A 27,649-nucleotide genomic window follows, 5' to 3' on the forward strand; every position below is an offset into this window, starting at 1 on the left:
TTATTTTACTTGCAAAATAGTAATAGTTTGAAGACTTTAAAGTGTTTGTTTAACCTTTGAGTTCAGTATTGTCAAAATTCAAAAACATTTTGTGCATATTGGGTGTTTATTAGGTGCTGTTTGGTGGACTATTTACTCAAGCTGTTTGATAGAAATCATTTGCACCTTTCATTTAGTCTTCCTGATTTTTTTGTACAGATTCAATGTGACAACTGCAGCAGATGGTTCCATCAGGATTGTGTTGGGAATGACAACAATTTCCTTTGCCCAGCATGCATTTCATGTACATATGTACAGTACTGTATATAGACTTCCATTTGTACTTTTGTTCTTTAAAAGATTGAGCATGTCTGACAACAATTTGATGTTCAGTTATTGTTAGAGTTGCATTATATTAAAGTCTTCGTTTGTGTTGTGTTGTTTTGCAGTGTGTACATTTCTCTTACACCTTTTACCCTATTCTTTTTTCAGGTTGAATCTAACCTAAATCATAAGCAACTCAACTTTACTTATGAAATGAAACTGAAGACTCCTCTGTTCTTCCTCAAAGACTCAAAGTCAGCAAATGAAGCCTCCTGAGGGAATCTCAACAATAAAACCTTATTTTATTGGTTACATATTCTTAGCAGGAATAAGCAAAGGTACAATATAAATGTAAAATAAAAATCAGCTGAGAAATTTCAGCAGTATTGTAGATGCCGTAAACACCCCCCATTAGGGTAAAAAAAAGTGCGCTTGTATGCTTAATATGTATGCTTGTATGATGCAGCATCTGAAGAGTGGTGCACTTTTCTGACCTGTTTTATATTACTCAAGCTCATTTGCCAGGGCGTCTCCCGGCGATGTCAGCTATAACATAATGAAGGCTGTCGATGTCAGTTTCCTGATGACCCTCTGTCTAAACATGGTCATATACCACAGAAATAAATCTTTTAGAGGATAACACAGAAGAGATCAGACATCACCTAAATGAGTTTGATGATCATTAGACACACATAAGGGCCGTTTACACGACAACATTTTCAACTAAAAACTAAAAACTTTTTATGCGTTTTGGCTGTTCGTTTACACGACAACTGAGTTTTTGGGCCTGAAAATGCAAACTTTTGAAAATGGGTTTCAAAGTGCAAGTTTTTGAAAACGATGCTGTTATACAAAAACGATGACGTAATGCGCACGCGTATTATGTGTTCAGTCTATAGGCATGCACACGAGTACTTAAAAACAACACGCGAGACATTCAAAACTACAGTGGCGGACTACAGGACTGTGTTTGTGCTGCTCAAGATTTTGAGTTTATGGACGTTTCTCCAGCAAAGTATAGATTTACTGCATCACTACTACAACCAGCGATCGCCATCTTCATTGTTTGTATTCATCGCTCTGTGGAAAATTGCTTATGTGCGCAGGCGCGTCGTGTTTCTTTACAAAGTGACATCACCATCTACTGGCCTGGCATGCATAATACAGTGTTTTAGTCGTTTTCGCGGATCCGTGTGAACGGGGATCGTTTTGACATCGTTTTGACGTCTGTACAGGAAACTTTTCAAAAACGCAAAGAAAAAACTTTTCCGTTTTTAGTACATCGTTGTCGTGTAAACGTACCCTTAGTTGAGAATAAAGGGTGGTAACAGATTTCGGCAGCCTCTAATATCAATGTAATTTAATATTCCACTGTCAGCATTGGTGTGCCTGCTTTTCATACACCAATGTGGATTTATCACCAGAATAAGTGTGGTGAACAGATGTACCACCAAGAATAAAGACAAAATACAAATATTACAAATAAATATATTTCGTGCACAAATATACGATAAAAAACGGAATAATACAAGTAAATAAGAACAACAATATTAAAAGTAAAACACAATGGTATATGGAGCACTAAGCATGCGTCTTTAAGAAATCTGTTTGCATTAAACAGCCCCGCCCCCTCGACGCGCGTGTTTCTCGCTTCACCTGTCAGACGCGTTCTCACACAAAACTTACTGAACAGCGGCCTCTAGTCACAGATGTCGATAGGTCACCGATTTCGGCACAACACTTGTTCTGAATAAAGGTCTAAATGAAAAAGCTGTGTGTGTGTGTGTGTGTGTCCTTTTTGTGCGTAAGCATAAAAGCACCGGCAGAGTGCGCGCACGTTATGCACGGTCGGCGATTGGTCAGCTGAGTGTACGCACTAGATTGCGGAGGTTCTGCGTTGAGTTGCCAGTGAAAGAAGCCTGCTCTATCAGGAGACACGGAGGTGTAGCGTGACGTTCACTTCAACGGGGCACATGAGATATACATGGACTACAATAGATTACACTAAACATCTAGGCTGCTCTATGTTCGGAAATTGTCTTAAACCTCAGCGGTGTCATGGAGGTAATTTCTAGAGAGACCAAAATTCACATAAAGGTTAAAGACAAAATCCTTCAGCCCAGCAGCATCTTCACAACGTACGACCACTGGAATTGTGTGATTCGTCACATCGCCTCTGCTTGAGGAAAATTACTGGCTCACTGTAAAGGTAAGAGGACACAAAGAAAGATAGACGGTTTATTTATGACTAATTTTAAAAAGACGGATATTCTCATATAAACGCATGAAAATAACTGATGCAGATAATTCCCACCTATTACGGTTAAAATACATCTGCCTGGGCAAGTATCGGTTAATAATGGATTCTCGATTTAATAGGGGTGGGAGGCGCAGCGTCCTCTGATCATCACATATCATATGAGGTTGTGATAGGCCAGTCATCCTCAAATGGCGGACCGCGGTCCGTGTCCTGACCCAGCAAAGGGTCAAAACGGACCGAACAGCACCAAACTTGACGATATCGAAGTCAATAAATCAATTTCAGACAGCTTTCAAACATGATCAGCTGGGTGCCGTTTAATGCAGCGCAGCCTCTCTCTGTGTCTAGCGGTAGTGAAGAAACACCAGCCCAGGGCCGCGTCCTATCCAATCGCGTGCATGTATGCAAATTAGTCTCATGACTAGATCCGCGTCTTATCCAATCGCGTGCATTAGCTGCAATCCAAAAGGTATTTTTGCGCCCTTGAAGGGCACTTCGAGAGGGGGACGCCACTCAAAGGTCGTTCCAAACAAAAGTAAGAGTTAATTTTTTTACAAAGGGCCATGCCAGAAATTTTTTTAGTGACTGCTACATTCAAACTGTATTGTCATGCTCCCTTCAGAGTGCCCACATTAAGAGCTCTATCCTTCGCAGTGAGTAGGGCATAGGGACGATCACTTTCGATTGGCTTCGCCCATAGACACTGGCATCTTTCGCGAAAACACACAAAACAAAATATATATATTCCTTTTATAGGCCTACTTAAATTTAGCTAACAGTATTTTATGCTTTACTATTGTGAATGCCATTGTTGTTGGTAGATTTTTACTTTAAGGAAAATGTAAAAAACGGCCCATTCAGACTTTTACATTTTTCTCGGGGGGATACCCCTGAACCCCCATAATGTATCTTTCTTTAGTCACAAGGCCTGCTATGCCCCTTAGGTATCTAAAAATATTCAAACACAAATACTTTACTACTGTCACTCAGCTTCAAAACAAACAGTTGATTTTTATCTATTAATATTCATATCAAAGTGCACTCAGTTGATGAACTTATTGAAATATTTTAATCTTTTGGTAGAATATTCCCCAAACCCCACTGTGTCATAATCCTTGCCTAAGTTTGAAGAGACTGATTTGACTTTCTTTTACAAATTACAATTGCTGCCAACTTGTACAGTTTTTTTATAATAACTGTTTCATAAAATTAAGAATTCCTTATGTAATTTCATAGCATAGATTGGGCTGGCCATGACAGGGTCTTGATCTGGTGGTCCTCCATCCACACCTTGATTGACCTGGCTGTGTGGCATGGAGCATTGTCCTGCTGGAAAAACCAATCCTCAGAGTTGGGGAACATTGTCAGAGCAGAAGGAAGCAAGTTTTCTTCCAGGATAACCTTGTAAATGGCTTGATTCATGTGTTCTTCACAAAGATGAATCTGCCCGATTCCAGCCTTGCTGAAGCACCCCCAGATCATCACCGATCCTCCACCTGGTCGTCTAATGGTTGGACGGAGACCTGGAGAGGCCTACAAGCCACCGTGTCTCGCCCCCACTGTGAAATTTGGTGGAGGACCGGTAATGATCGGGGGGTGCTTCAGCAAGGCTGGAATTGGGCTGAAAATCTGTGACACTGTGACAGAACCTTGGAGACAGCAGCAGGATTTCCGTTAGCCGGCAATCAGTACCGCCGCTCCCAATACGCATATTACGCAGTCTGCGTAGGGCACCAACTCCCTAGAGGGGCACCAGAAACTCCACCGGCTGCCTTTACTGGCAAGTTATACTTTATTCAAGGACACGGTAGCAGTCGCGAAACACAGATGATCTCCTCGCGCTCACACTTTCACCTCATGCTTGCACCGCGCCTCGCAGTGCAAGGCTGGTGTTCAAATGGCAGCTGTCTTGCCACTGCAATCATGTTAAAATGTTAGAAGCTCCATCTATGCTTTGCGGGCATGTTCTACTGCTGTGCTACATTGATCAAATGCTTGGCGCAGGTATCAGCATAATGTCTCCCACAATCTGTTTTTCTGACAGTCAATGCATGTGACATTAGCGGTATTTGTGTTATATAATATAAAATGTGTGTGTGTGTGTGTGTGTGTGTGTGTGTGTGTGTGTGTGTGTGTGTGTGAGAGAGAGAGCGAGATATTGGAATAAGAATTGTATAAAGTACAGAAGATAGTTTTTGTTTTGTATTCTAAAGACAAAGTATGTAATATAACAATACAATATTATAACTTATATTTATAATTATGTTAAAAATATTATTGTATTTGTAATATAAATATTGATGTGAGTATATAGCCTATATATTATGTGTATATATAATATTTTATTTACAATATATATAATTAATCATTATAATTTTATGATTACAATTATTTGTGTGGCATTATTTTATATTATAGCATTTTATGCCATTTAACCAGAATCCAGAATAAACAAAAAAAGGCTAATTAATTTCAAATGAAACAGACTTGGTGGATGGTGATTTTTATAAGTAGACCTGCAGCAAACTTTTCAAAACTTTTGGAGTTGGCACCTGGTTTTATTGAGCTTTAATTTTTCAGTATCATGAAGTTAAATAAATATATTCTGTTTGTAAAAAAAAAAAAAAAAAATCCATTGCTGAATGATAAAAACTGTGCTGAACAGATGGTTTATGAGATTTTGACATCCCAGTTGCTGTTCTTTCCCACCACAGCATCTCATAATATTCCTCAAGAAGAATGCTGCAACAGAACAACAACAATAACCACCACTGCCTGGACGTGGCCCATAGAGAGCTACTGCATGAATGCAGAAGAACCAATGTCTCATTCACCAGTGCCCTTGAGTTTGGAGCTATACCCCTAATTAAAGGCCTGAGAGCATGGGCTGTGAATGGCGGCTACTCCAGAGCCAGAAGAAAGGCTGCTACGGCACCCCGGGCACAGGGCACATGCCAACAGCCACCTGAAAACAGGTTGGGGCAGAGAAGCTGGTCAGGTCAGATTAGCAGTGTCTATGGGCAGACACTGGAGAGTACAACTAGTACAAGAACTCCAGGGGTCAGGCAAGATGGTCTCGGTGCTCTTGTAACTGTGGCCACTTTGAAAGGCAAAGAGGGGGATGGCAGGCAGACTCAGACACGCTGTCTCTTTCTCAAGGCCCAGGGAAGAGGCAGCTACATCTGTGCTGTTGGACACCAGGGGGCTGGGATGAGAGTCACAGTTCCACGGACTCATAGTGTCATTCTGGAGGGTACAAAGAAAGAAATCGGATGTTCCTCAAAAGGGCTAAGGGCAAGCCAGGATGGGACAGATGATGGTGGGGTACTCAAGGCCAAGCCAAGGGCCATAAGAAAGTGGAGAAAGTGCAGTAAAACAACATGCTCGTCTGAGAAAAGAACGACTAAAGTGGACATCACCAATCAATGTTGTGAGCCAGGACATGGTGACCATAACAATTCTGCATTCTCAAAAGTCACCTTAGGGCCAGTTAACAGAACATCACATAACACAATGTCAGAGCAAGTAACACAATGCGAAACAGAAGAAAACAATATGGAAAGAAGCAATACTACCTCTCATGGTGTACTTAAACTGCAAAGTCAGGAATATGAGTTGAGCAAAGACGAAAGGGCTCATTCACCCACATCTGTGCATATTTTCACAACTGAGAGCACGGACCCACAATCCTGCTGCTTTTCTGCCAAACCATGTGCTGATACAGGTGAGCAGGTTGAGGGATTGGGAATCAATCCATCAGATAAATGTTTTAAAAGTTGTGAAGGATCCAACTGTGCCAATGATCATGCACAAAGAGACACCGAGGTCTGTAAACGTGAAAATCATCAGAATACTGAAACAAAAAACAAAGATGGAAACATTGTTGCTGATGAGCCAAAATTAGAAAGATCATCTGTAGTATCTAAGACCTCTGAGACTATCTTTGATAGTCCAGAAATAAAACGGACCACAATAAACTGTAGTACTGAGCCAAGCTTAGGTCATGCACTCATGATGACATCCTCTGAAGTCCCTGTCAACAGCATTCAGGAGAATCAAGAGTCCAGGACAAACGAGTACTCGTGGAACTGTGAGAATCAACATTCTGTGGAGACTGGCGATCTCACAACACCGAGATGTGCGACTCCAGACACAATGATCACAACCATGCCGGAGGGCTTCACAGGGCAAGTTTACACTCTAGTGGGAGTTGAATGCAATTCTTTAGAGAAGTGCAAGTCACCCATGTGCTCACCTCAGCAATGGGAGGAATTAATCGCAGAACATGGAGAACTTGAAGTTCATCAGCCTGACAAATCCTCTTTACGAGGCTTTAGCATGCCAACATCCAGTATAATTCTAACCACTATTCACTCCCTGCCTAATCGTGCCCCTACCACCACAGAAGGCATAGCAACAGCCATTCCAGCATTAAGCAAGGGGGAGGTGGGGGATAGAGGTGGAGACTTGCTGCCACTGGTGAACTCCGAGTTTCTAACAGAGCCGGAAAGAGTTGATGAGAGGGAGAATGTGGCCACTGATGAGGGGTCTCTTGATGTGGGTGAGGAGGAGGATGAGTTTGGGGCTTTCATGCAGGCAGATGGAAAGCAGCTCTTGACGGATGGGTTCCAACAGTTGGCTACTGGAAAGGATTACAAGACTGGTAAGTACCCACAGCACTTTCAATACTATCTTGAAAGTACAAAGATAATGAATCCTTTCTGTCACATAAGACAGAAGCCAGAAAAAGCTACTGTAAATTCCATTCTTGAGCAAGAATGTGCCTTTGAGTTTGCGTGAGCAGATAAACATGGAGTCCCTGTGTTCCAATACTAAGTAGTCTGCCTGGATTGACCTGGATTCCTGCAGACCCCTCGCTTCCCCTGACCTCATGTGAAGATATTAATTATTTAAAGCACTGCTTGGAATTTCAATTTTGGCAGCCACCATTTAACCTTAATCTGCAGGATTAATTCTGTTCTCTAGAAAAATGAAAAATAGGTGAGACAGGTAGCCAACACAAACCGGTTTAACCCATTTTTTCCATTTCAAAATTAGGTCATCCAAGTAGATAACTTCAATTGATCAGTGTTTTTTTTTTTTTTTGTGGAAACCATTTAACATGCCTTTTCACAATCAACATTGAAGCAGGACTACATTTAAGTCATTAGACATTCTATTTGCAGAGTATATAAACTCTACAAGTCCTTTCACCACCTGTCATTTGTTGCGCACATGTGTCCATTGGTGCGAGTGTTTGTGAAACCTTTCCACCACAGAAAGCAGAACATGTTGCATTAACATAATGCCTAGCAGTCTTGTAAACACTTTATTAACAAGACCCAAGGAAATGAAACCTTAAAGATTTACATCTTTTTATAGGGGGACTTACAAGCTCCACTAATGCAAATGAACCAACGTCCTGGACATCTGATTGGACAACAGATCAGTCATTCCTGCAATCAGAGAGCACATGGACTGCTTTCAGCCAGGAGACTGTGGAGCAGAAGATAGTGCCTGGTGGTCAGTGGTGGCCTACAACTGTGGAAAAGCCAAACCTTTCCCTCTCTCCTCTTTGTGATGTGGTATGGGTTTATGCTCTGGAATCATAATTACAACTATCATATACTGTACCCTCAGTTTTTACGTATTTGATTGAAAGACTTTAAAATAGTGGGACTACTAAAGTGACATCAATAAACACTAACTATTCAATTGTTATACTGTATTTCATACCAATATTTCTTCAGATTTAAGAACATAATGTTAACAAATGTTATGGTTGAACCTATTTTTTCTTCACTTTTTTCACTGTTGGTGTGTGTGTGTGTGTGTGTGTGTGTGTGCGCGCGCGCGCACGCACGCAGTCAAGTGTGTTTCTAGAAGCCTTTTCCTCAGAAAAGCCTTACTGTCAAGATCCTGATTACATTCCTACACTAAAACAGCTTCTGCAAGGACCAGCTGAAAATGGCAATACAGGGGAGCCTAGGTATGTAGCATTCAGAATTAATAGACCCTTTTTGACTCTGCCTTATTTGGCAGTGTAAATATTGTGAACTAATGTGTAAATTTCTAACATTTATTGTTTGTATTATATTACTATATAATACAAACTAGTCAAAGCTGCAGAGGGAGTGACAAATTCTCTCTTCTGACTGCTGTCATGGAAACTTTATAGTGGATTTTTTTCCTTTTGCTATTGGAGTAAATGGGAATGCAAAAATAACATTTACATCTATAGAAGTTTATCTGGAAATCCAGAAATGTGAAAAGGGTCAATTATGTTCAGTTGTAATGCACTAATGATTACTTTATTCTTTGAATATTTGCATTATTATTATTTAATAGGCTTCATGTCATTGAAACAAATAGATTAATCCTCTATTGCCACCTTGTGTTAATACAAGCAATTTCTTAATTGCATCAGATAAGTCTGTTTACAATGGCGCTAAAGTTGTTTCAACACACTCGCAGAAATATTCCATGAAATTCTGCATTTCATCCTCTTGTTAGCCATGACTGGAATTGTAAAAACAAAGCTTTGTTTGATAATTAGACCTAAAATAAAGGTATCATTTCCTTTTCTTTTATATTAATGGTGTACAGTTCCATGTTAATCATTTTGCTTTGGCCCTAAGGGAGCAGAGCTTACTTGACGGCCTCCAGGATCTGGACAGGATGATTGGTGTAAAATATAAGAGGGCGGAGTCTCTGTCTTGTAAACTTCTCCTTCAGTCTTTGCATTTGGAACGTTCCAGTTCTGTGAGTATGCTGTAATATGGCGGTGGAGAAATATGAAACCTTTTTCCTGAATGCGGAAGTGTTCCACGATTCGCCTATTTTCAATTTCCGGTCTCCAGTGTTTTCGCTCTCATCAGCGTATATTTTTGCGGGCAATGTGATGTTTAAAGTATTACATATGTAAACATTTTCAAAAACACGTGGCTTTAAAATGTCGATACTTCAGAGACCGTCATTTTGATAGTGCCTCATCCGAGTATGTAGATGTCATGAAGCGATGGTCTGAGGTCAGTTATGTTGATATCAAATACTTAGAGTTGTGACAGTCAATGACTGCACAAGTTGAGCCTGAAATACAATTTTACTCCAAATAACACTTAAATGGTTGTTCTCTGTCTGAATCGCTTGTTTCTGTAGTTTTTACATTGTGTCTCGAGAACAGAAATGCAAAACAGGCCATTAGAATCATCATGGCGCTGCCCAGTGGTTGCTCAGGAAAACTGTGGATATTGTGAAAACTTCCTCAATACTGATCATCACACTATGACTTTAGAAACGTTTGCTACATCACTTTACCATTCTTGGCAGCTTGTATTACAATATCTTTATGAATTCACATTAACTTTACTATACTTGCATACATTGAATTGATCACAAATGGGGCTTGGTATGTACACACAGTTAAGTGAAGAAATATATATATATATATATATATATACACACACACATACATACATACACACTATATTGCCAAAAGTATTCGCTCACCCATCCAAATAATTGAATTCAGGTGTTCCAATCACTTCCATGGCCACAGGTGTATAAAATGAAGCACCTAGGCATGCAGACTGCTTCTACAAACATTTGTGAAAGAATGGGCCGCTCTCAGGAGCTCAGTGAATTCCAGCGTGGTACTGTGATAGGATACCACCTGTGCAACAAGTCCAGTCGTGAAATTTCCTCGCTACTAAATATTCCACAGTCAACTGTCAGTGGTATTATAACAAAGTGGAAACAATTGGGAATGACAGCAACTCAGCCACGAAGTGGTAGGCCACGTAAAATGACAGAGCGGGGTCAGCGGATGCTGAGGCGCATAGTGCGCGGAGGTCGCCAACTTTCTGCAGAGTCAATCGCTACAGACCTCCAAAGTTCATGTGGCCTTCAGATTAGCTCAAGAACAGTGCGTAGAGAGCTTCATGGAATGGGTTTCCATGGCCGAGCAGCTGCATCCAAGCCATACATCACCAAGTGCAATGCAAAGGGTCGGATGCAGTGGTGTAAAGCACGCCGCCACTGGACTCTAGAGCAGTGGAGACGCGTTCTCTGGAGTGACGAATCACGCTTCTCCATCTGGCAATCTGATGGATGAGACTGGGTTTGGCGGTTGCCAGGAGAACGGTACTTGTCTGACTGCATTGTGCCAACTGTGAAGTTTGGTGGAGGGGGATTATGGTGTGGGGTTGTTTTTCAGGAGCTGGGCTTGGCCCCTTAGTTCCAGTGAAAGGAACTCTGAATGCTTCAGCATACCAAGAGATTTTGGACAATTCCATGCTCCCAACTTTGTGGGAACAGTTTGGGGATGGCCCCTTCCTGTTCCAACATGACTGCGCACCAGTGCACAAAGCAAGGTCCATAAAGACATGGATGAGCAAGTTTGGTGTGGAAGAACTTGACTGGCCTATACAGAGTCCTGACCTCAACCCGATAGAGCACCTTTGGGATGAATTAGAGCGAAGACTGCAAGCCAGGCCTTCTCGTCCAACATCAGTGTCTGACCTCACAAATGCGCTTCTGGAAGAATGGTCAAAAATTCCCATAAACACACTCCTAAACCTTGTGGAAAGCCTTCCCAGAAGAGTAGAAGCTGTTATAGCTGCAAAGGTTGTGCCAGCGTCATATTAAACCCTATGGATTAAGAATGTGATGTCACTTATTTCATATGCGTCTAAAGGCAGATGAGCGAATACTTTTGGCAATATAGTGTATATCAGTATTAAATAATACAACCACACACAATCATCTTTCTTCTTCTTTACTCTAGGAATGTGTGACAGTTCGCGTGAAGACCAGTGCCAGGTTTTCTCCAAATCTCCCAGCATCCAACCAGCAGTTAGCTGCAAATGCTAAAAGAAGACTGTCTTATGACTTCAACAGAAATATCATGACTTAAGTCTCCATATCTTCTGAAACGTCTTTGAGCTATGCTTCCCTGAAAGCAGGAAATTCAGAGGAGCGGAATAATACATGTTTAAAAACTGTACAATGACTGATTTTTCCCTGGACTGATTCTATTCAAGGTTGATTTTTAAAGTGTATTTCTTGTTTCACTGTCTGTTCTCACGATAGATTCTGTTTTGTTATTCAGGTGTGTATCATGAGACACAAGACCTATATTCAACTAAATGTATATTTTTGAGTATGTAACACTATTGGGGATTAAATTAGAGCAAATATACACAACCTAATGTTAAACGAAATGTCTGCCAAACTTTGAATTTAATTTGCATAAAAATATTGTTTCTCCTTTTTGCTAATCAGATGAAAAGGTGATTTATATACAGTTGTGTATACGGTAACTTTCCATCATTGCTATGGATTGTGTTTTTAAGAATAGGATTATTTTGATTTTCACAGGGTTGCAGGTGTAAATTCGGCCTGTGTCATGTCCCCATCCCTTTTCCTTCACTTTCCTGTCTTCTTTCTATGACTTAAATGTTAAAGGCAAGAAGACTGTAAATAAAATAAGAAAATGATTACTTTGGGGATTAAGCTTACTTTCTAGTCTCTGAAAGCTCCTCTTACACCTGAAGACTGTCAAAAGGAAGCACATTTTCAGAAAATATATTTTAATACATGGCAAAGCAGTCACCTCTAAGAGAAATCCACTTTCTTTTTGTGCTTGAAGTGCTAAATAAGAAATTGTAGTGTAGCATTTTTAATAAAGGAACTCCTTAAGAATAGACCATATTTTCAAATGATTCAAGTGTTTTAAAATGAATGTTAACATTTTAAACTGAGCCTGTAAGCTTGTGTCCATTGATGTAATTAAAACATGTTGAAAGTAATGAATGAATTTTAGAATTTGACTTTGTTAGTGACTTGGAGGATGAGAAAACACTTCAACCTTTCATACTTACCTGAGCTGCTGTACTGACAGCAGTGATGAGTTCTGAACATCACATCTCTAGTAGACCATTAAACAATTATTGGTTTTATTGGAAACTGTGATATAAGTGCATTTCAGAAACTATTTTGTTCCAATTTGCCGCCTAAACACTTAAGATGGTCTCATTAAAGGAATATTCCAGGTTCAATACAAGTTAAGCTCAATTGACAGCATTTTTCGCATAATGTTGATCACCACAAAAAAATTATTTCAACTCGTACCTCCTTTAAAAAAAAAACAATCGAGGTTGCAGTGAGGCACTTACAATGGAAGTGAGTGGGGCCAATTTTTGGAGCTTATAATTTTATAAAAGCACTTTAATTCTGTTTAATACTCATGTATTATTTGAGCTGTGGAGTTGATTCAAATTGTCATTTTTACAGTCGTTTTAGGGTTTGTTGACATTACATCATCATGGCAACGAAGTTGTAAAACTGGCTATAACTTTACACTGAAAAAGCTAGTGATTTTATCACACTAAAATCATGTTTACACATGTATAGTTTACGTCTTGTGGCTTGTGGAGTATTTTAACGTTTACAGATTGGCCCCATTCACTTCCATTGTAAGTGCCTCACTGTGACCTGTGCTTTTTTTTTTTTTTTTAAGAAAAGAAGGGGCAAGTCAAAATGATTGTTTGTGGTGATCAAAATTAGGCCACAAATACTGTTGATTGAGCTTAACTTGTATTGAACCCAGAACATTCCTTTAATTAAACATGTCCTAAGGACACTTGGAAATGAACTGGTTAAAGGCAAATTTGCTTAATCAGAGTGACTTGGCTGCTTGTTTACCAAGAAAACAGTTCATTGTCTGTGTCTGTTCACACGGATGTCCTTACACAACCTCAAATGTGTTGACATTAGAGAAGTCTGTTTACTTAGAGCGGACAATGTATGAACAGAAATGCAATAAACTGTTCTGACAGGGACTTTAGCTATTTCTATCCCCTCAGTGACATGTGACTCCCTTCATCTATACAACAAACTCCACCACGAGTTTGTTTTTCTTTCTATATTATTTTATATTTCATCATAAATTAAAAAGTAGGCTTAATCTGGAACATAAGGTATAGTGGGACACAATCAAGTCTATGTTAACATTACCGTGCTGGGTTGTCATTGTGGTCTCATTTGTTGGTCTGAAGTGTTGGGATGAGAATCACAGTTCACTGCTGCAGTACAACAATGTCCCACCGTAATTCACCCCTATGCAAATTATTCCAAACCCCAGTATCTATAGCAGAGCTTCTATGGGTGCAGTGGGTGTCATGCACCCATGCAGGGCCGTTTCTAGGTATAAGCTGCATAAACGGACACTTTGGGCCACCAAGGTCCCTGAACCCCCCCTGAAATCTTATTTCTTGATCTTGCACCTAACCCAGTCAACATACAGTATACCACAAAGATAAACATTTACAGTTGCACTGAAGTTACATTTACACAACTGTAAGACCAGTGGCATCTGAAAAATGCACACCTTTAAGAAATCTGGCTTTATGATTAGGCGCCTGGATAGTATTTACACAGTAACTATAGCCTAAACATTAGCAGCCACTTCATACATTTCTCAGTTGGGTGTAAATGAAAGATCTTTTTTTTTTTTTTTTTTTTTTTTGTTGTTGTTGTTGTTGTTGTTGTTGTTCTGCAGCGTACAAACCAACAAAACATAATTTATCAACCATGTGACCAAGTACAGAAGTTATTTCCTTGCCACCGTGGCCAACTTTTGGGAGAGGGTGGAGTTCAATCAGTTGTCCAAATCACTATAGTCAAGGCACTGAAACAGGAGAATTGCGTTACTCACATTGCCCAATGCCCATCATGTCCGCGGCACTGAAGTCTTGTTTTGTGCTCCTCGGCTTCATCTTAGCGTACATCACTTATTTGTTATTGGGAGCGCTTATTTTCTCTGCCATCGAGCGGCCCGTCGAAGAGGACCTGAAAGCAGACCTGAGCATTCTCAAATCTGAGTTTCTCAACCTGAGCTGCATCAACGCCACGGCTCTGGAAGTTTTCTTAGAAAGAATTTTACAAGCTAATAAATACGGCGTGTCAATACTTGAAAATGCGTCAGTCCGCACAAACTGGGATTTGGCGTCTTCTTTGTTCTTTGCCAACACGATGGTCACAACAGTGGGTGAGTTGATAGTATAAAACAGTTTTGCAGTGATGTTGCGCGTTAATGCCATGCACGGATAGTCTTGTTGGATTTGTACAATCATACATTTACTAGAAGACCTCTTCACCCAAACCGACTAGTACAAGTATAATGGCAAGCTATTTTAACACTTATCTAATGGATACAATAACATTAGGTCAAAATGCCCCCTGAAGATCACACCCTATTATCGGCCCTGTACAGAATTATGGATTTATTAAAGATTGTAAGTGGTGATAATGAGTATTTAAAAAGTTTTATAGACTGTGGTTTCAGACGATAAGTTCAGCTATTTGTGGTGTTTACCATAGCATCGTTAAAGGTAGAATGGGGATTTTGGGATTTTAAACTTTTTACCCCTAAAAATGAAACTAAGTATCTTTATGTTTCATCATTAAATGGACATGTTACAGATTTTATAAGCCATTAATGTCAAGATAAATTACTTTTTAAATAAATCAGATCCTTTTTAAAGGGATAGGTATCCAAAAATGGTATGGAGAACATAGAGAAAGTGTATGTAATTTTAAAATTGCAATACATTTGTACTAAATCACAAAGTCAGCGTAAAAGTAATCCATAAGACTCCAGTGGTTTAATGTATGTATTCTGAACCGATGCAATCATTTTGGGTGAGAAACAGATCAAATTTAAATCCTTTTTTATGATTAATATCCACTTCAGAAAGTGAAAGTGGAGATTTATAGTAAAAAAAAAAAAAGGGACTTGAAAATGTATCTGTTTCTCACCAAAACCTATCATATCGCTTCTAAAGATATACACAGATCAGCTACAACATTAAAACCACCTGCCTAATATTGTGTAGGTCCCCCTCGTGCCACCAAAACAGTGCCAATCCGTATCTCAGAATAGCATTCTGAGATTATTTTCTTCTCACCACAATTGTACAGAGAGGTTATCTGAGTTACCATAGCTTTTGTCAGTTCTGTTGACCTCTCTCATCAATAAGGCGTTTCCATCCACAGAACTGCCACTCACTGGATGTTTTTTGTTTTTGGCACCATTCTGAGTAAATTTTAGAGACTGTTGTTTGTGAAAATCCCAGGAGATCAACAGTTACAGAAATACTCAAACCAGCCCATCTGGCATCAACAGTCATTCATGTCATTACTTAATCAGCCAATCGTGGCAGCAGTGCAGTGCATAAAATCATGCAGATACGGGATTTTAAATAGAACGTTTAATTAAATTTAAAGTCTGAATATTATATGAATTGAATCTAACAAATGGGATTTTATCCAATTAAAATAAATGCAACCCTCAATTATAAGGGTTATTTGTATGTTCAATAACAATACTGGATTATTCGATGAAGGTCAGCGGTGAATATTTAGATGTTTAAATCAATACACTGTTGTTTGTATTTTACATGATTGGAAAGTAATGGAAATCGAGCCAGTGTGGCATTTTAAATGAATAATAATTTTAAATAATATTTCAATATTTGTGTACTTAAGAGGCATTTTTAATTAAAAACACTTTTCATTCACTTTATATGTATCTGTCATCTATAAAAGGTTGAGCAGTTCAGTTGCACCATAGCAATGGCGTGAACAAATACCTATTGTTTCCTAAGTTTATAAAAAAAAATTTAGACGGGAAAAGTATGTTCCCTTGAAGTGATTTAAATACAATAGATTTTTGCATAGTTGGCAAATGCATAGGCCAAAATAAAAAAAAATGTAGCCTGGAATTGAAACCCACATGTGATACCACAGTTATAATTACAGTTCTGACAGCCCTCGATTCCACATTAAGCAAAGATGAGAGTGTAGTTCCAGGGTTTTCAACCAGGGGTCTGTAAATGTTCCATATAGGGTCTGCAGAGAAGATTTGTCAAACAAAGAATATTCTAGAAAATTTATGCCATTTCTAACTTTACCTTTTTTTTTTTTTTTTTTTTTTTTTTTTAAGAATACTTTTTAAATGAAATTATAAAGTGTTACCAAAAAAAATATAACTTTTTTTATACTGGGGTCCCTGTGTTTGCTGAGGGTCTGTAAAGGTTTGGAAACCAAATGTCTAGTTCAAGGTTCATTATGTAGCATATTAATGCAAGTCCTCCAAACTTTTCTTATGTATCCATGTTGTTCTCGAGTGTATTTTTTGGTTACTGGAATCCACATTTGACTTTTTCACTCTTAAATTTGGAAATAGTGCAAGCTTTGTTCACTTTATCTGGCCCTCTCAGTTGGGCTTAAAAATACCAGCATGGGTACTAGAGGCTTTGACCTGCAAGCTTTCCTTTAATTCAATATTAACCTGTACAGCTGAACTCAGCTCTGTATTAAATTACACTTAAGGTTTTTGTTGTAAGGGAATCGCATGCATTGTATTATTAGCAAGCTAAGGATGCAATTGTAGCATCTCGCAAGAAGTGTTTTGACAAGTTTGTGATTGTGCTGGCTATTGGTTGACTAATAGAGTGTTTTCAATGGCCAGTGCTGATATCTGGATCTAGAGAACAGGAAGACTGATTTATTCATAATACAATGTAATGGTGGCAAATGATGTACACAAAATTGCTGAAAATACAGAAACTTATTTTACAAAATATTTACCAAAAATAATGATTTACTAGCCATTGACAAGGCTTTCTTTAAATTTTGGAATTGACACTATTCGGAATGACCACTTCTGTTCATCAGCCAAGTGGACATGGCTTTTTGATTAATGACAATATTCTCAAATATGGCCAAATATCGGCCAGTTATTAATGGGTCTTTCAATGGTTGCAGTTGTAATTGTTCTTATATGTAGCCGAGTATACACTGATCAGCCACAACATTAAAACCACCTGCCTAATATTGTGTAGGTCCCCCTCGTGCTGCCAAAACGGTGCCAACCCGTATCTCAGAATAGCATTCTGAGATGATATTCTTCTCATTACAATTGTACAGAGCGGTTGTCTGAGTTACCGTAGACTTTGTCAGTTCAAACTAGTCTGGCCATTCTCTGTTGACCTCTCTCATCAACAAGGCATTTCCATCCACAGAACTGCCGCTCACTACATGTTTTTTGTTTTTGGCACCATTCGGAGTAGACTCTAGAGACTGTTGTGTGTGAAAATCCCAGGAAATCCGCAGTTACAGAAATACTCAAACCAGCCCATCTGGCACCAACAATCATGCCACGCTCCAAATCACTGAGATCATATTTTTTTCCCCCATTCTGATGGTTGATGTGAACATTAACTGAAGCTCCTGACCTGGATCTGCATGATTTTATGCACTGCACTGCTGCCACACGATTGGTTGATTAGATAATCGCATGGATGATTGTTGGTGCCAGATGGGCTGGTTTAAATATTTCTGTAACTGTTGATCTCCTGGGATTTTTACACACAACAGTCTCTAGAATTTACTCCGAATGGTGCCAAAAACAAAAAACATCCAGTGAGCGGCAGTTCTGTGGATGGAAATGCCTTGTTGATGAGAGAGGTCAACAGAGAATGGCCAGACTGGTTTGAACTGACAAAATCTATGGTAACTCAGATAACTGCTCTGTACAATTGTGGTGAGAAGAATATCATCTCAGAATGCTATTCTGAGATGTGGGTTGGCACTGTTTTGGCTGCACGGGGTGGGGGGTACCTACACAATATTTGGCAGGTGGTTTTAACGTTGTGGCTGATCGGTGTAATTAAAAAGTACTCTTTCATTTTCTTTCCCAGGATATGGCCACACTACGCCGCTCTCTGATGCTGGTAAAGCTTTCTCCATTTTGTACGCTTTGATCGGAGTCCCTTTCACCATGCTAGTGCTCACAGCCTGTGTCCAGCGCCTCATGCACCCACTGACTTACGGGCCTATCTCCATGTGCCAGAAGCAGGCAGGCCTTCACCCACGTACTGCCAGTGTTGTGCACTTTATTGTGCTGGTGGTCCTTGTGGTGCTCGCCTTCTTTGTGGTACCTGCAGTGGTGTTCAGCACAATAGAGGAATCCTGGTCGTTCTTAGATGCCTTCTATTTCTGTTTCATTTCCCTCTGCACCATAGGACTTGGGGACTTTGTGCCAGGGGAGAAGCCAGGACAGAGTCTCAGGGGTCTGTACAAGATATCAGTCATGGGTAAGTGTAGAGTGTCCATTCAGAGACATTTAGCTTAAAGGAATAGTTCACCCAAAAATGAAAATTCTCTCATTTACTCACCCTCATGCCATCCCAGATGTGTATGACTTTCTTTCTACTGCAGAACACAAACAGAGATTTTTAGAAGAATATTTCAGCTCTGTAGGTCATCACAATGCAAGTGTAACCAGAACTTTAAATCTCCAAATAAGCACAAAGGTAGCATAAAAATAATCCATACATCTCCAGTGGTTAAATCGATATCTCTCTGTGAAAGTGGAGATTTATTGTAAAAAAGGACTTAAATATTTATCTGTTTCTCACAACACCTATCATATCGCTTCTGAAGACATGGATTAACCCACTGGAGTAATATGGATTTCTTTTATGCTGCCTTTGTGATTTTTGGAGCTTCAGAGTTTTGGTCACCATTCATTTGCATTGTATGGACCTACATAGCTGAAATATTCTTCTTAAAACCTTTGTTTGTGTTCTGCAGAAGAAAGTAAGTCATACACATCTGTGATGGCATGAGGGTGAGTAAATGATAAGCGAATTTTAATTTTTTGGGTGAACTATCCCTTTAAACATCTAGATAGGAATACTTATTTTGTCTTTGTGGCGGGGCGTCAGACCGCGGGTAATGATGGACCTGAGTAACGGGCCCTCACTGGAGGGGGGCCCAAAGAAAGGTTCATTGATATTCCATTATATTATCATTTATTATATATATAGTAATAACATGCTATTGGTTGGAATAAAACTTTGCAAGACTCTGTTTTCCACCTGTAAAAATTGGAAGTTCCCCTATAATCTGCCTTGTCTCCTCCCATGTTAGCGACCCCCACCCCCTCAACAAAAGCTAAAGTGGTCTGGACCATCAGCCAGCGCACGGTCCAAACTGACTACACATCATGATATACATTGCTCCATTAAAGTATCTACAGAAATGAATCCAAAATCTGACATTCAAAAGAAAAAGGAGCGGAGAAAGAGTGGGAGGTACCAGACAATTTGAGTTTTTTACAGAAGAAAAGTGAGCCATACCTGTAAACATAGCCGCTTAGGTGAATATTTGTTTGCTATTATGTTAAAATTAACAATTGGCACGCGTCAAATGCAAGGGAAATGCTTTTGCAGAGAAAATAAAATGAAAATATTCACCCGGTGGTAGGTAACATTATTAGCAACTGCATCATTACATGCTCTTTATTAAACAGTGAACAACAATCAGATGCTTGCTTAATAAAGTGACGTGCACAATTTAAATCAAACTGTCAACATCTGCCGCTTGTCATGCATCTACTGTATAAACATATTTTACTTCAGTGCAAAATTTACCATCACATGTTTATCTATGATGCCTAAATGTTTATTTTTTTTCCAGAACTCCATGAGATACATGTGAAATTTTCCTCGCATTAAGCCACCAAAAGAATATGTGAGGAATAAAATCAGTCGTTGCGCTGAGATGCCGTTGTCTGTTTAAAGAGACTGTACCGAATTAGCATGTGTTCTGAGTATCAGTGTAAATCATTGTAAATAGGACAATCCATGTATGTAAACAATAAACATGTAACAAATATATATGCAAAATAATAAATGCAGTTTCAAGACATTTAATAATGAATTTGAAAATTTTTCAAAAGCTAAAATGCAATTAATATGATGAAAAACTGACAAAACATAATTTGTAATATTAATATTTTTAAATTGTTATTGTTTAAATTGTCAGTTAGCAACTACCTGAGAGCAGAAATGTCTCGGGATAGACTGAACAACCTGGCACTCTCCTCATTTCAGAAATGTTATGGTGACTTTGCTAACAAGAAAACTCGCAAATTTATACATGTATAATTTATTTTGTTAGTAGTCTTTTTTTTATTTATTTTTTTATGTATTTCTTGGGGGCCTGGGTAGCTCAGCGAGTATTGACACTGACTATCACCCCTGGAGTCGCGAGTTTGAATCCAGGGCATTATGAGTGATACCAGCCAGGTCTCCTAAGCAACCATATTGGCCCGGTTGCTAGGGAGGGTAGAGTCACATGGGGTAACCACCTTGTGGTCGCGATTAGTGGTTCTCGCTCTCAATAGGGCGCATGGTAAGTTGTGCATGGATCACGGAGAATAGCATGAGCCTCCACATGTTTTGAGCCTCTGCGGTGTCATGCACAACGAGCCACGTGATAAGATGCGTGGATTGACTGTCTCAGAAGCGGAGGCAACTGCCACTCGGATTGAGGGGAGTAACCACGCCACCACGAGGACCTATTAAGTAGTGGGAATTGGGCAAATAATATTTGTGCTTGAAAATAAAAAGTTATATATTACTTATGAATTAGCACTGTTAAATATCCATCTAAAATGTTTAGACAAACCCAAATTGTTCAGGGGGCCCTAAAATAGTTCTATGCCTGGGGCCCAAAATTTGGTGCTACGCCCCTGCTTGTTGGAATATTTGTTTTACAGCACTGTCTGTTGAGTTGTGAAGTTGTATTTGCTCACTGAACAGTTTTTAATTAATCATTTCAAACTGGCATATTTCCTTTTACGTTACCTTGAAAGATCCTTTTCTAATCTGTGTGGAGGAGTGGTGCAGTGCATTTAGAGTTTAAAGCAGTGTGTCTGATTATGACATTGGCTGTCATAAAAAGAGGACTAAACTACAGTATATAGTTAACATTTACTTGAAGAGACTAGGCAAAATTGAAAGGCATTAAGCCCTAAGACTTCTCTTAGGCTTAAGGAGAGTTTAAGCTAAATACTGAAGTTTAATGCCATTTGACAGTTATACACTCCAAACAACGAATGCAGCGTCATTGATAATAAGAAGAGATGTGCATCAATGTGTTTGTGCATACACGTCATTGCATATTCTCTTTTGCTGAATAATTTTTCTCTGAAAACTGAAGTGACATTCATAAATCCTTTTGTCAGAAACTACACGGGAATCTTAAAAAAAAAAACAAAACTAAAAAAAAAACTTGCAGCACAGATGAACTATTCTTTTTTTTACAAGGCAACCTCATTCAACTTTTCAGAACTGAAAAAAGTTCATATGATAGTACAAAATTAATAACTTATGCTTTTACAGAAGTAAATAAAACATAAATAAAAAAAAACATATATTCTAAATTAAGTTATGTATATTTTTATTTACTTCTGTAAAAGCATATGGGGATAGTTTATCTTAACACTGTTGTACTACCGAGGAGTTCTCTGGCTTAGTCCAAATGCACAATGTGCACTGTGGCTGTGCATTTTCACATACCCTTGGCAACATTACATGCATGCTGATTGAGGTGTGAAGTTACGAGAAGTGGGAATGAAGAAACATCATGTGACATCTACATGTCACAATTTCCATTTGACTTCTAATAAATTTTGAATGGAGATTTAACATAATTTACTGCTAAAATATCTTTTAATGCTGTGGGTTTTGACCATGTTTTATTCCTTCTGTGCTTAGTCCTCTCTTGCAGTCTATATTAGAGGGTTTGTTCCTCAAGCTATTAAGATCTGGAGTCAGTATGACCCGTTCTTCAGTACTTTCCATCTCTTAAGAGGATTAGAATTGGAAAAATTGAAGGTCTTTTGACAAAACAGTCATGTGCTGCACAGTTTTTACTGTTATGCAATATATTGATTCATAGTTACATGAAAATAAGTTTGATTTCATGAAACCCACAACTAAGAATCAATATAAATACAGAGACGCATGGACTATTGGGTGATGAAACTGTAGTGCAGAGAATAAAGAAATGATATGCTTGTAAGGACCTGTTTTACAAAAAAAAAAAAAACTAAGTCTTTAAAAGTCTTTACCCTAAATTTGAGAGAATTTTTACAAGCAATTTAATTTCTTTCATTCAGATTAGGTCAGTTTCATTCAGCCAATATAATTTAGTTGGATTAGGTCAAATCAGTGTAATATAGTACAACTTTATTTGGTTTAGCAAACTACATTTACTAATGTACTAAAATTCTAACTATTTTTTATGTTGGTCCAACTTTATTTTATTCATCATTAGTATATGACAGTGAGCAAGTGTAAAGACAGTGAAACTGTTGCACTGTCAATTTGATAGCAACTGCTTATAGAGCTAAACAGCACTCGGATAAAACATCACTTTAAAATGAAGTCCATCCTCAAGCTAAGCACAAGCGCCATTCTTCACCACAATGATAACTGCCTTAAACTCCATAACAGACACTCTTTTTAAATACCAACAGAACATTAAACATTAACAAATCTCCTCCTATTCTCATCTTGCTCAAAAAACACATAAAATAACACTTCATTTCAACAGTTGTTCACCCCATCCAGTCCAGTGCTGGGAAATGGAAATCCCCTGCCCAGTTTCATCAACGCTGCAAAGAGTATTAAAGTAGTCCAAACTCAAATGGATTCAGTTTTAGAAATTGAATTGGATCGAACACAATGAAATAAAATTGTGACAAAATATACTAGAATTGTGTTGCTTTAGTTCATTTTAATGAAGTGTAAAAAAAAATGTTTTATTTATTTTTTTATAGATCAGGGTTGCTCCAAGGTGTCCAGTCTCTAAATTTCCTTTCCAGCAAAGCTTTGAACATTCAGAGGTCTCAAAATAACTTCCACTGTTTCAGGAGTCAATGTTGTATGGATGTGAAATAAGCAATGTGCATTTTAATAAAATTCATTGCAAATTTTTCAAGTTGCCGACCATAATACCTTGTATGAATCAAATTATTATGTGGGATATTGATTTACGGTCTGTGTGGAACCAGTCTTGGGACTGAACCACAGTGCGTTGATTAGTTACCTCTACCATAGATGTCTGGTTACCTGAGTTCTCAGTCATTCTTTATTTCTCTACAGTGTACCTGTTTGTGGGCTTGATGGTCATGTTCCTGGTGCTTCGTACATTTCACAAGCTTGCGGATGTGCATGGGTGGACTGCTTTCTTCCAGCTGCCAAGCTGTGATGAGGAAGATGAGGACAAAGAGCCAATAATAGAACAGGAGCCTGATGAAGAATCATCTGAGCCTGAGAAGGCCTCAGTTAAGCCTCTGGATCCGAGCTCTCAAGTTTCCTATAACTCTATAAACGGATAAAATAAGTTTCCCCCAATGCCCTGTATTATTATAATGGTCACAGTCCACACATTCCAAAAGGTGACTTACATTCACAATGTCCTGCACTCATAAACTGTATCAACATTCAATGGCAACATGTTGCATTTTAGAAGTCAAGACAATTAAAGGGATAGATCACCCAAAAATGGAAATTCGATCATCATTTACTCACTATCATGTTGTTTCGAACCCATATGATTTTCTTTATGTTGAACACGAGGATAATTTTTTAAAGAATGTTGATGCTATTTTTTTTCCACTCTGATTTTTTCCATACAATGAAAGTGAATGGTGATTGAGGCTGTCATCCATATCATTCTGCCTAGCATCTCCTTTCATGTTCCAAGGAAGATTAAGTCGTACTGGTTTGGAATGATATGAGAGTGAGTAAATGATAGAGTTTTCATTTTTGGGTGAACTATACTTTTAAGTATAAGCATGTGCAATACAGCATACCTCACTGTTGCGACAGAACCGGTTTGGATGTTTCTGTCTGCACAGACAAGGGGCTAGAGCAATCATAACATTTGCCATGAACCAAAGGACTTTTTCACTTTTATTTTTTATTTTTTTTTCAGATCTGTTTTGGGTTGCCAGATCTGGTCTTCAACCAGGGAGATTTCTTCAATTATCTTAAAGGGATAGTTCACCCAAAAATTAAAGTTCTCTCATCATTTACTCACCCTCATGCCATCCCAGATGTGTATGACTTTCTTTCTTCTGCTGAACACAAAGTAAGATTTTTAGAAGAATATTTCAGCTCTGTAGGTCCATACAATGCAAGTGAATGGTGACCAGAACTCAGAAGGCCCAAAAAGCACATAAAGGCAGCATAAAAGTAATTAATATGACTCCAGTGGTTAAAACTATATCTTCAGAAGCTATATGATAGGTGTGGGTGAGAAACAGATAAATGTTTAAGTCCTTTTTTACTATAAATCTCCACCTTTGACCACCCCCAACCAGTAGGTGGCTGAATGTGAAAGTAAATGTAAAAGTGGATATTTATAGTAAAAAATGATTTAAATATTGATCTGTTTCTGACCCTAATCTATCATATTGCTTCTGAAGACATGGTTTAAACCACTGGTCTTATGGATTACTTTTCTGTTACCTTTATGTGCTTTTTTTTTAACCTTCAAATTTCTGGCCACCATTCACTTGCATTGAAAGGACCTATACAACTGAAATATTCTTCTAAAAATCTTTGTTTGTGTTCTGCAGAAGAAAGAAAGTCATACACATCTGAGATGGTATGAGGGTGAGTAAATGATGAGAGCATTCCTTAAAGAAATTGAAGCGGTCTCCCCTTATTTAGAGCTGTTTTGTGAGTTTGTGACTGATGGCTACTCTCAGTCTTTGTTTAAATGTATCATGTATTTCTGATGTATTAAATTACCATTTGAGTTTTGTTGACCGACATGGACCAAGACTGCCCTGTACACACAAAAAAAAAAAAAAAGGAAAAAACAAGAGGATGCTGCTTCTTACCTCCCATCCAATACTGTATTATTCATTAATGAGTGTAAAATGTATCATGTACATTTGTCCACAGTTAGTTAATGGTGGTGCTTGATGTCCTGAGAAATTTAAAGAACTTAAAATGCACTTTATTATTGGCTTTTATATGAGTTCACTCAATCATTGCACATCCAATGATTGTTATGCAGGACACAATCTTGTTGTCTTTATTATAGTACTTTTTTAAATAGTCTTTGTATCATTGCAATTGTATATTCAATGTTGGATGGTAGGGAGCAAAAAGGTGACTGAGATTCACTGTGAGAAAGACAAATAGGGGTTTTAAGAAATGCATTCACAGAAAAGAAATAAAAAATGTATTACTCTGTGAGTTGCTTTTGCTTGGGCAGGTCTGATGCTGTCTATCAGAAATGTATCATGAGTCTGTGAGGTTAAGTTAAAGATAAGTTATAGTTTACACATCCATTTTTATCTCTCCCTAGTGCATTTTTAAACACTTTATTAGAATTAAAAAATAGCCATGTCTCTATGTGGATTTTACAAAGGTGATGTGTGCTTATCACTGCACAGAAACCTACTCACTACCAGTGTTGGGTAAGTTACTCTAAAAAAAGTAATTAATTACCAACTACTAATTACATCTTCTACAGTGTAATTAGATTACAATACTTAATATTCTGTCTGAAAAGTAACTGCATTACTTATTACTAAATGACTTTCTAAAACCCTTATCAACCTTGACCAGATGAAAAATTCAAGGCTAGACATGAAATTATTCTTATAATTCTTTTAAATAAATCATATGAAATCAAATAAATTATTGAATTGGCCAAAGAATTTAAAGGGGCAGCATTAAATTAGAAAACATATATTTTAACATAAGACATTACATTTCGATTTTAAATTCACTATTGTTTTATATAGAATTGTTCTATAGTCTATACAGTATTTAACACAATTACATTAGAAGTAACTGTAATTAAATTACTGAAAAATTAATTTAATTACAGTAATTAATTAGTAATGCATTACACCCAACACTGCTCACTATAACAAAATCCCTTGCTTCTCTGTTGTGAAACAGAACTGTTTCCCATCACTCATGCAGCCTTTGTAATCTAACATTTGAGTACTACCAGTAATAGAGTATTATCCTATTTTGTGCTTTTATGTTGTTTGACATTCAAATCACTTAAATAGTTTAAAGAATTTATTTGTGGAAAAAAATGACATTAAAAAGACATTGTTCAAGGATGATCCTATTAGCTGGTAGTTCCATCTATTGCATGTTGCCTCTTCATAACAAAACTCTTCTATTTGCAAGCACATGTTGCATGTAAGATAGCAGTAAAATGGTTAAAAATGAAGGGATGACTGAACAAACTTATAAGTGGCTTTGTCTTGGTCACAGCACATACTGGTGGTCATTTAAATATCTATTGCTTGCAAAAGGCACTGACATATTTTGCTCAGGAGAATTGCCATAAGAAAAAGTAATTTTTATTGATTTGATTTATTTTGAATTTATCAGATCAATATTTAAGACCTTTTTTACTATAATTCTGCTCCTTGTCCAGTAGGTGGCAAAATGCACAAAGAATGTGAATCGGCAAGAACAAAAGAAGAAGAATGTGAAAGTGAAAATGGAGATTTATGGTAAAAAAAAAAGAAAAGGACTTAAATATTGATCTGTTTCTCACCCACACCTATCATATCACTTCTGAAGATATGGATTTAACCACTGGAGTCATATGGATTACTTTTATGCTGCCTTTATGTGCTTTTTGGACCTTCAAAGTTCTGGCCACATTCACTTGCATTGTATGGACCTACAGATCTGAAATATTCTTCTAAAAATCTTCATTTGTGTTCAGCAGAAGATATAAAGTCATAAACATCTGTGATGGCATGAGGGTGAGTAAATGTGAGAGAATTTTCATTTTTGGGTGAACTATCCCTTTAAATTAAGGTGAAAATTTTGCACTGGGAGACAATTCTATTAGATTGTATCACTATTACACTACTATTAAGTGTAATAAAGTTGTTTAACAGCATTGTTCTTTGTTATCCCCCCCCCCCCCACACACACACATTTTTTGTATTCTGACATCCACTAAATTAAGTGATTAATTTTCACTTCACATATTTAACCTGTTGATGCTCATTGACCCCACACATGGGTTTGACTTTACTTTGCTTAAATTAGTTCACATTTACCATATAGTGTGCTGTTCAAAATTGTTCATAATGTTGACAAATTATACATCTTTATAATATGTCAACATTATTAACTCTTTTTTGACTAGACTATATAAAGTGCATCC

General features: G+C 38.0%; 2 protein-coding genes across 3 annotated transcripts; both read left to right on the forward strand.

The window, feature by feature from the left end:
- The first annotated feature begins 2,085 nt into the window (after window positions 1–2,085).
- Window positions 2,086–12,267, forward strand: LOC127455743 (uncharacterized). 2 transcript variants are annotated; one of them, XM_051723843.1, is made up of 7 exons: window positions 2,086–2,512; window positions 3,800–4,343; window positions 5,278–7,226; window positions 7,946–8,148; window positions 8,431–8,552; window positions 9,202–9,325; window positions 11,349–12,267. In XM_051723843.1, the coding sequence occupies exons 3-7, from the start codon at window positions 5,303–5,305 to the stop codon at window positions 11,475–11,477; spliced, it is 2,502 nt and encodes an 833-aa protein (XP_051579803.1). In that variant the 5' UTR covers window positions 2,086–2,512; window positions 3,800–4,343; window positions 5,278–5,302; the 3' UTR covers window positions 11,478–12,267. The 2 variants fall into 2 exon arrangements, with proteins under 2 accessions (XP_051579803.1, XP_051579802.1); XM_051723842.1 differs by lacking the exon at window positions 3,800–4,343 and having other exon boundaries at window positions 2,087–2,512.
- A 1,934-nt stretch (window positions 12,268–14,201) lies between these two features.
- On the forward strand, window positions 14,202–25,692 carry LOC127455768 (potassium channel subfamily K member 6-like). Its single transcript, XM_051723896.1, has 3 exons — window positions 14,202–14,612; window positions 18,328–18,723; window positions 23,587–25,692. Exons 1-3 carry the CDS (start codon window positions 14,288–14,290, stop codon window positions 23,820–23,822), a joined length of 957 nt encoding a protein of 318 aa, XP_051579856.1. The 5' UTR covers window positions 14,202–14,287; the 3' UTR covers window positions 23,823–25,692.
- The last annotated feature ends 1,957 nt before the right edge of the window (window positions 25,693–27,649 follow it).

The sequence above is a fragment of the Myxocyprinus asiaticus genome, chromosome 18 (genome assembly GCF_019703515.2).
Source record: "Myxocyprinus asiaticus isolate MX2 ecotype Aquarium Trade chromosome 18, UBuf_Myxa_2, whole genome shotgun sequence".
NCBI classification, from domain to species: Eukaryota; Metazoa; Chordata; class Actinopteri; order Cypriniformes; family Catostomidae; genus Myxocyprinus; species Myxocyprinus asiaticus.

Bases quoted from the DNA above. Each gene is read 5' to 3' on its own strand.
- LOC127455743 (XM_051723843.1), top strand. From the start codon at position 5,303: ATGCTGCAACAGAACAACAACAATAACCACCACTGCCTGGACGTGGCC. The intron at 7,227-7,945 runs GTAAGTACCCAC...ATCTTTTTATAG, and splicing joins TGGAAAGGATTACAAGACTG to GGGGACTTACAAGCTCCACT. The intron at 9,326-11,348 runs GTGAGTATGCTG...TCTTTACTCTAG, and splicing joins ATTTGGAACGTTCCAGTTCT to GAATGTGTGACAGTTCGCGT.
- LOC127455768 (XM_051723896.1), top strand. From the start codon at position 14,288: ATGCCCATCATGTCCGCGGCACTGAAGTCTTGTTTTGTGCTCCTCGGC. The intron at 14,613-18,327 runs GTGAGTTGATAG...TTTCTTTCCCAG, and splicing joins CACGATGGTCACAACAGTGG to GATATGGCCACACTACGCCG. The intron at 18,724-23,586 runs GTAAGTGTAGAG...ATTTCTCTACAG, and splicing joins GTACAAGATATCAGTCATGG to TGTACCTGTTTGTGGGCTTG.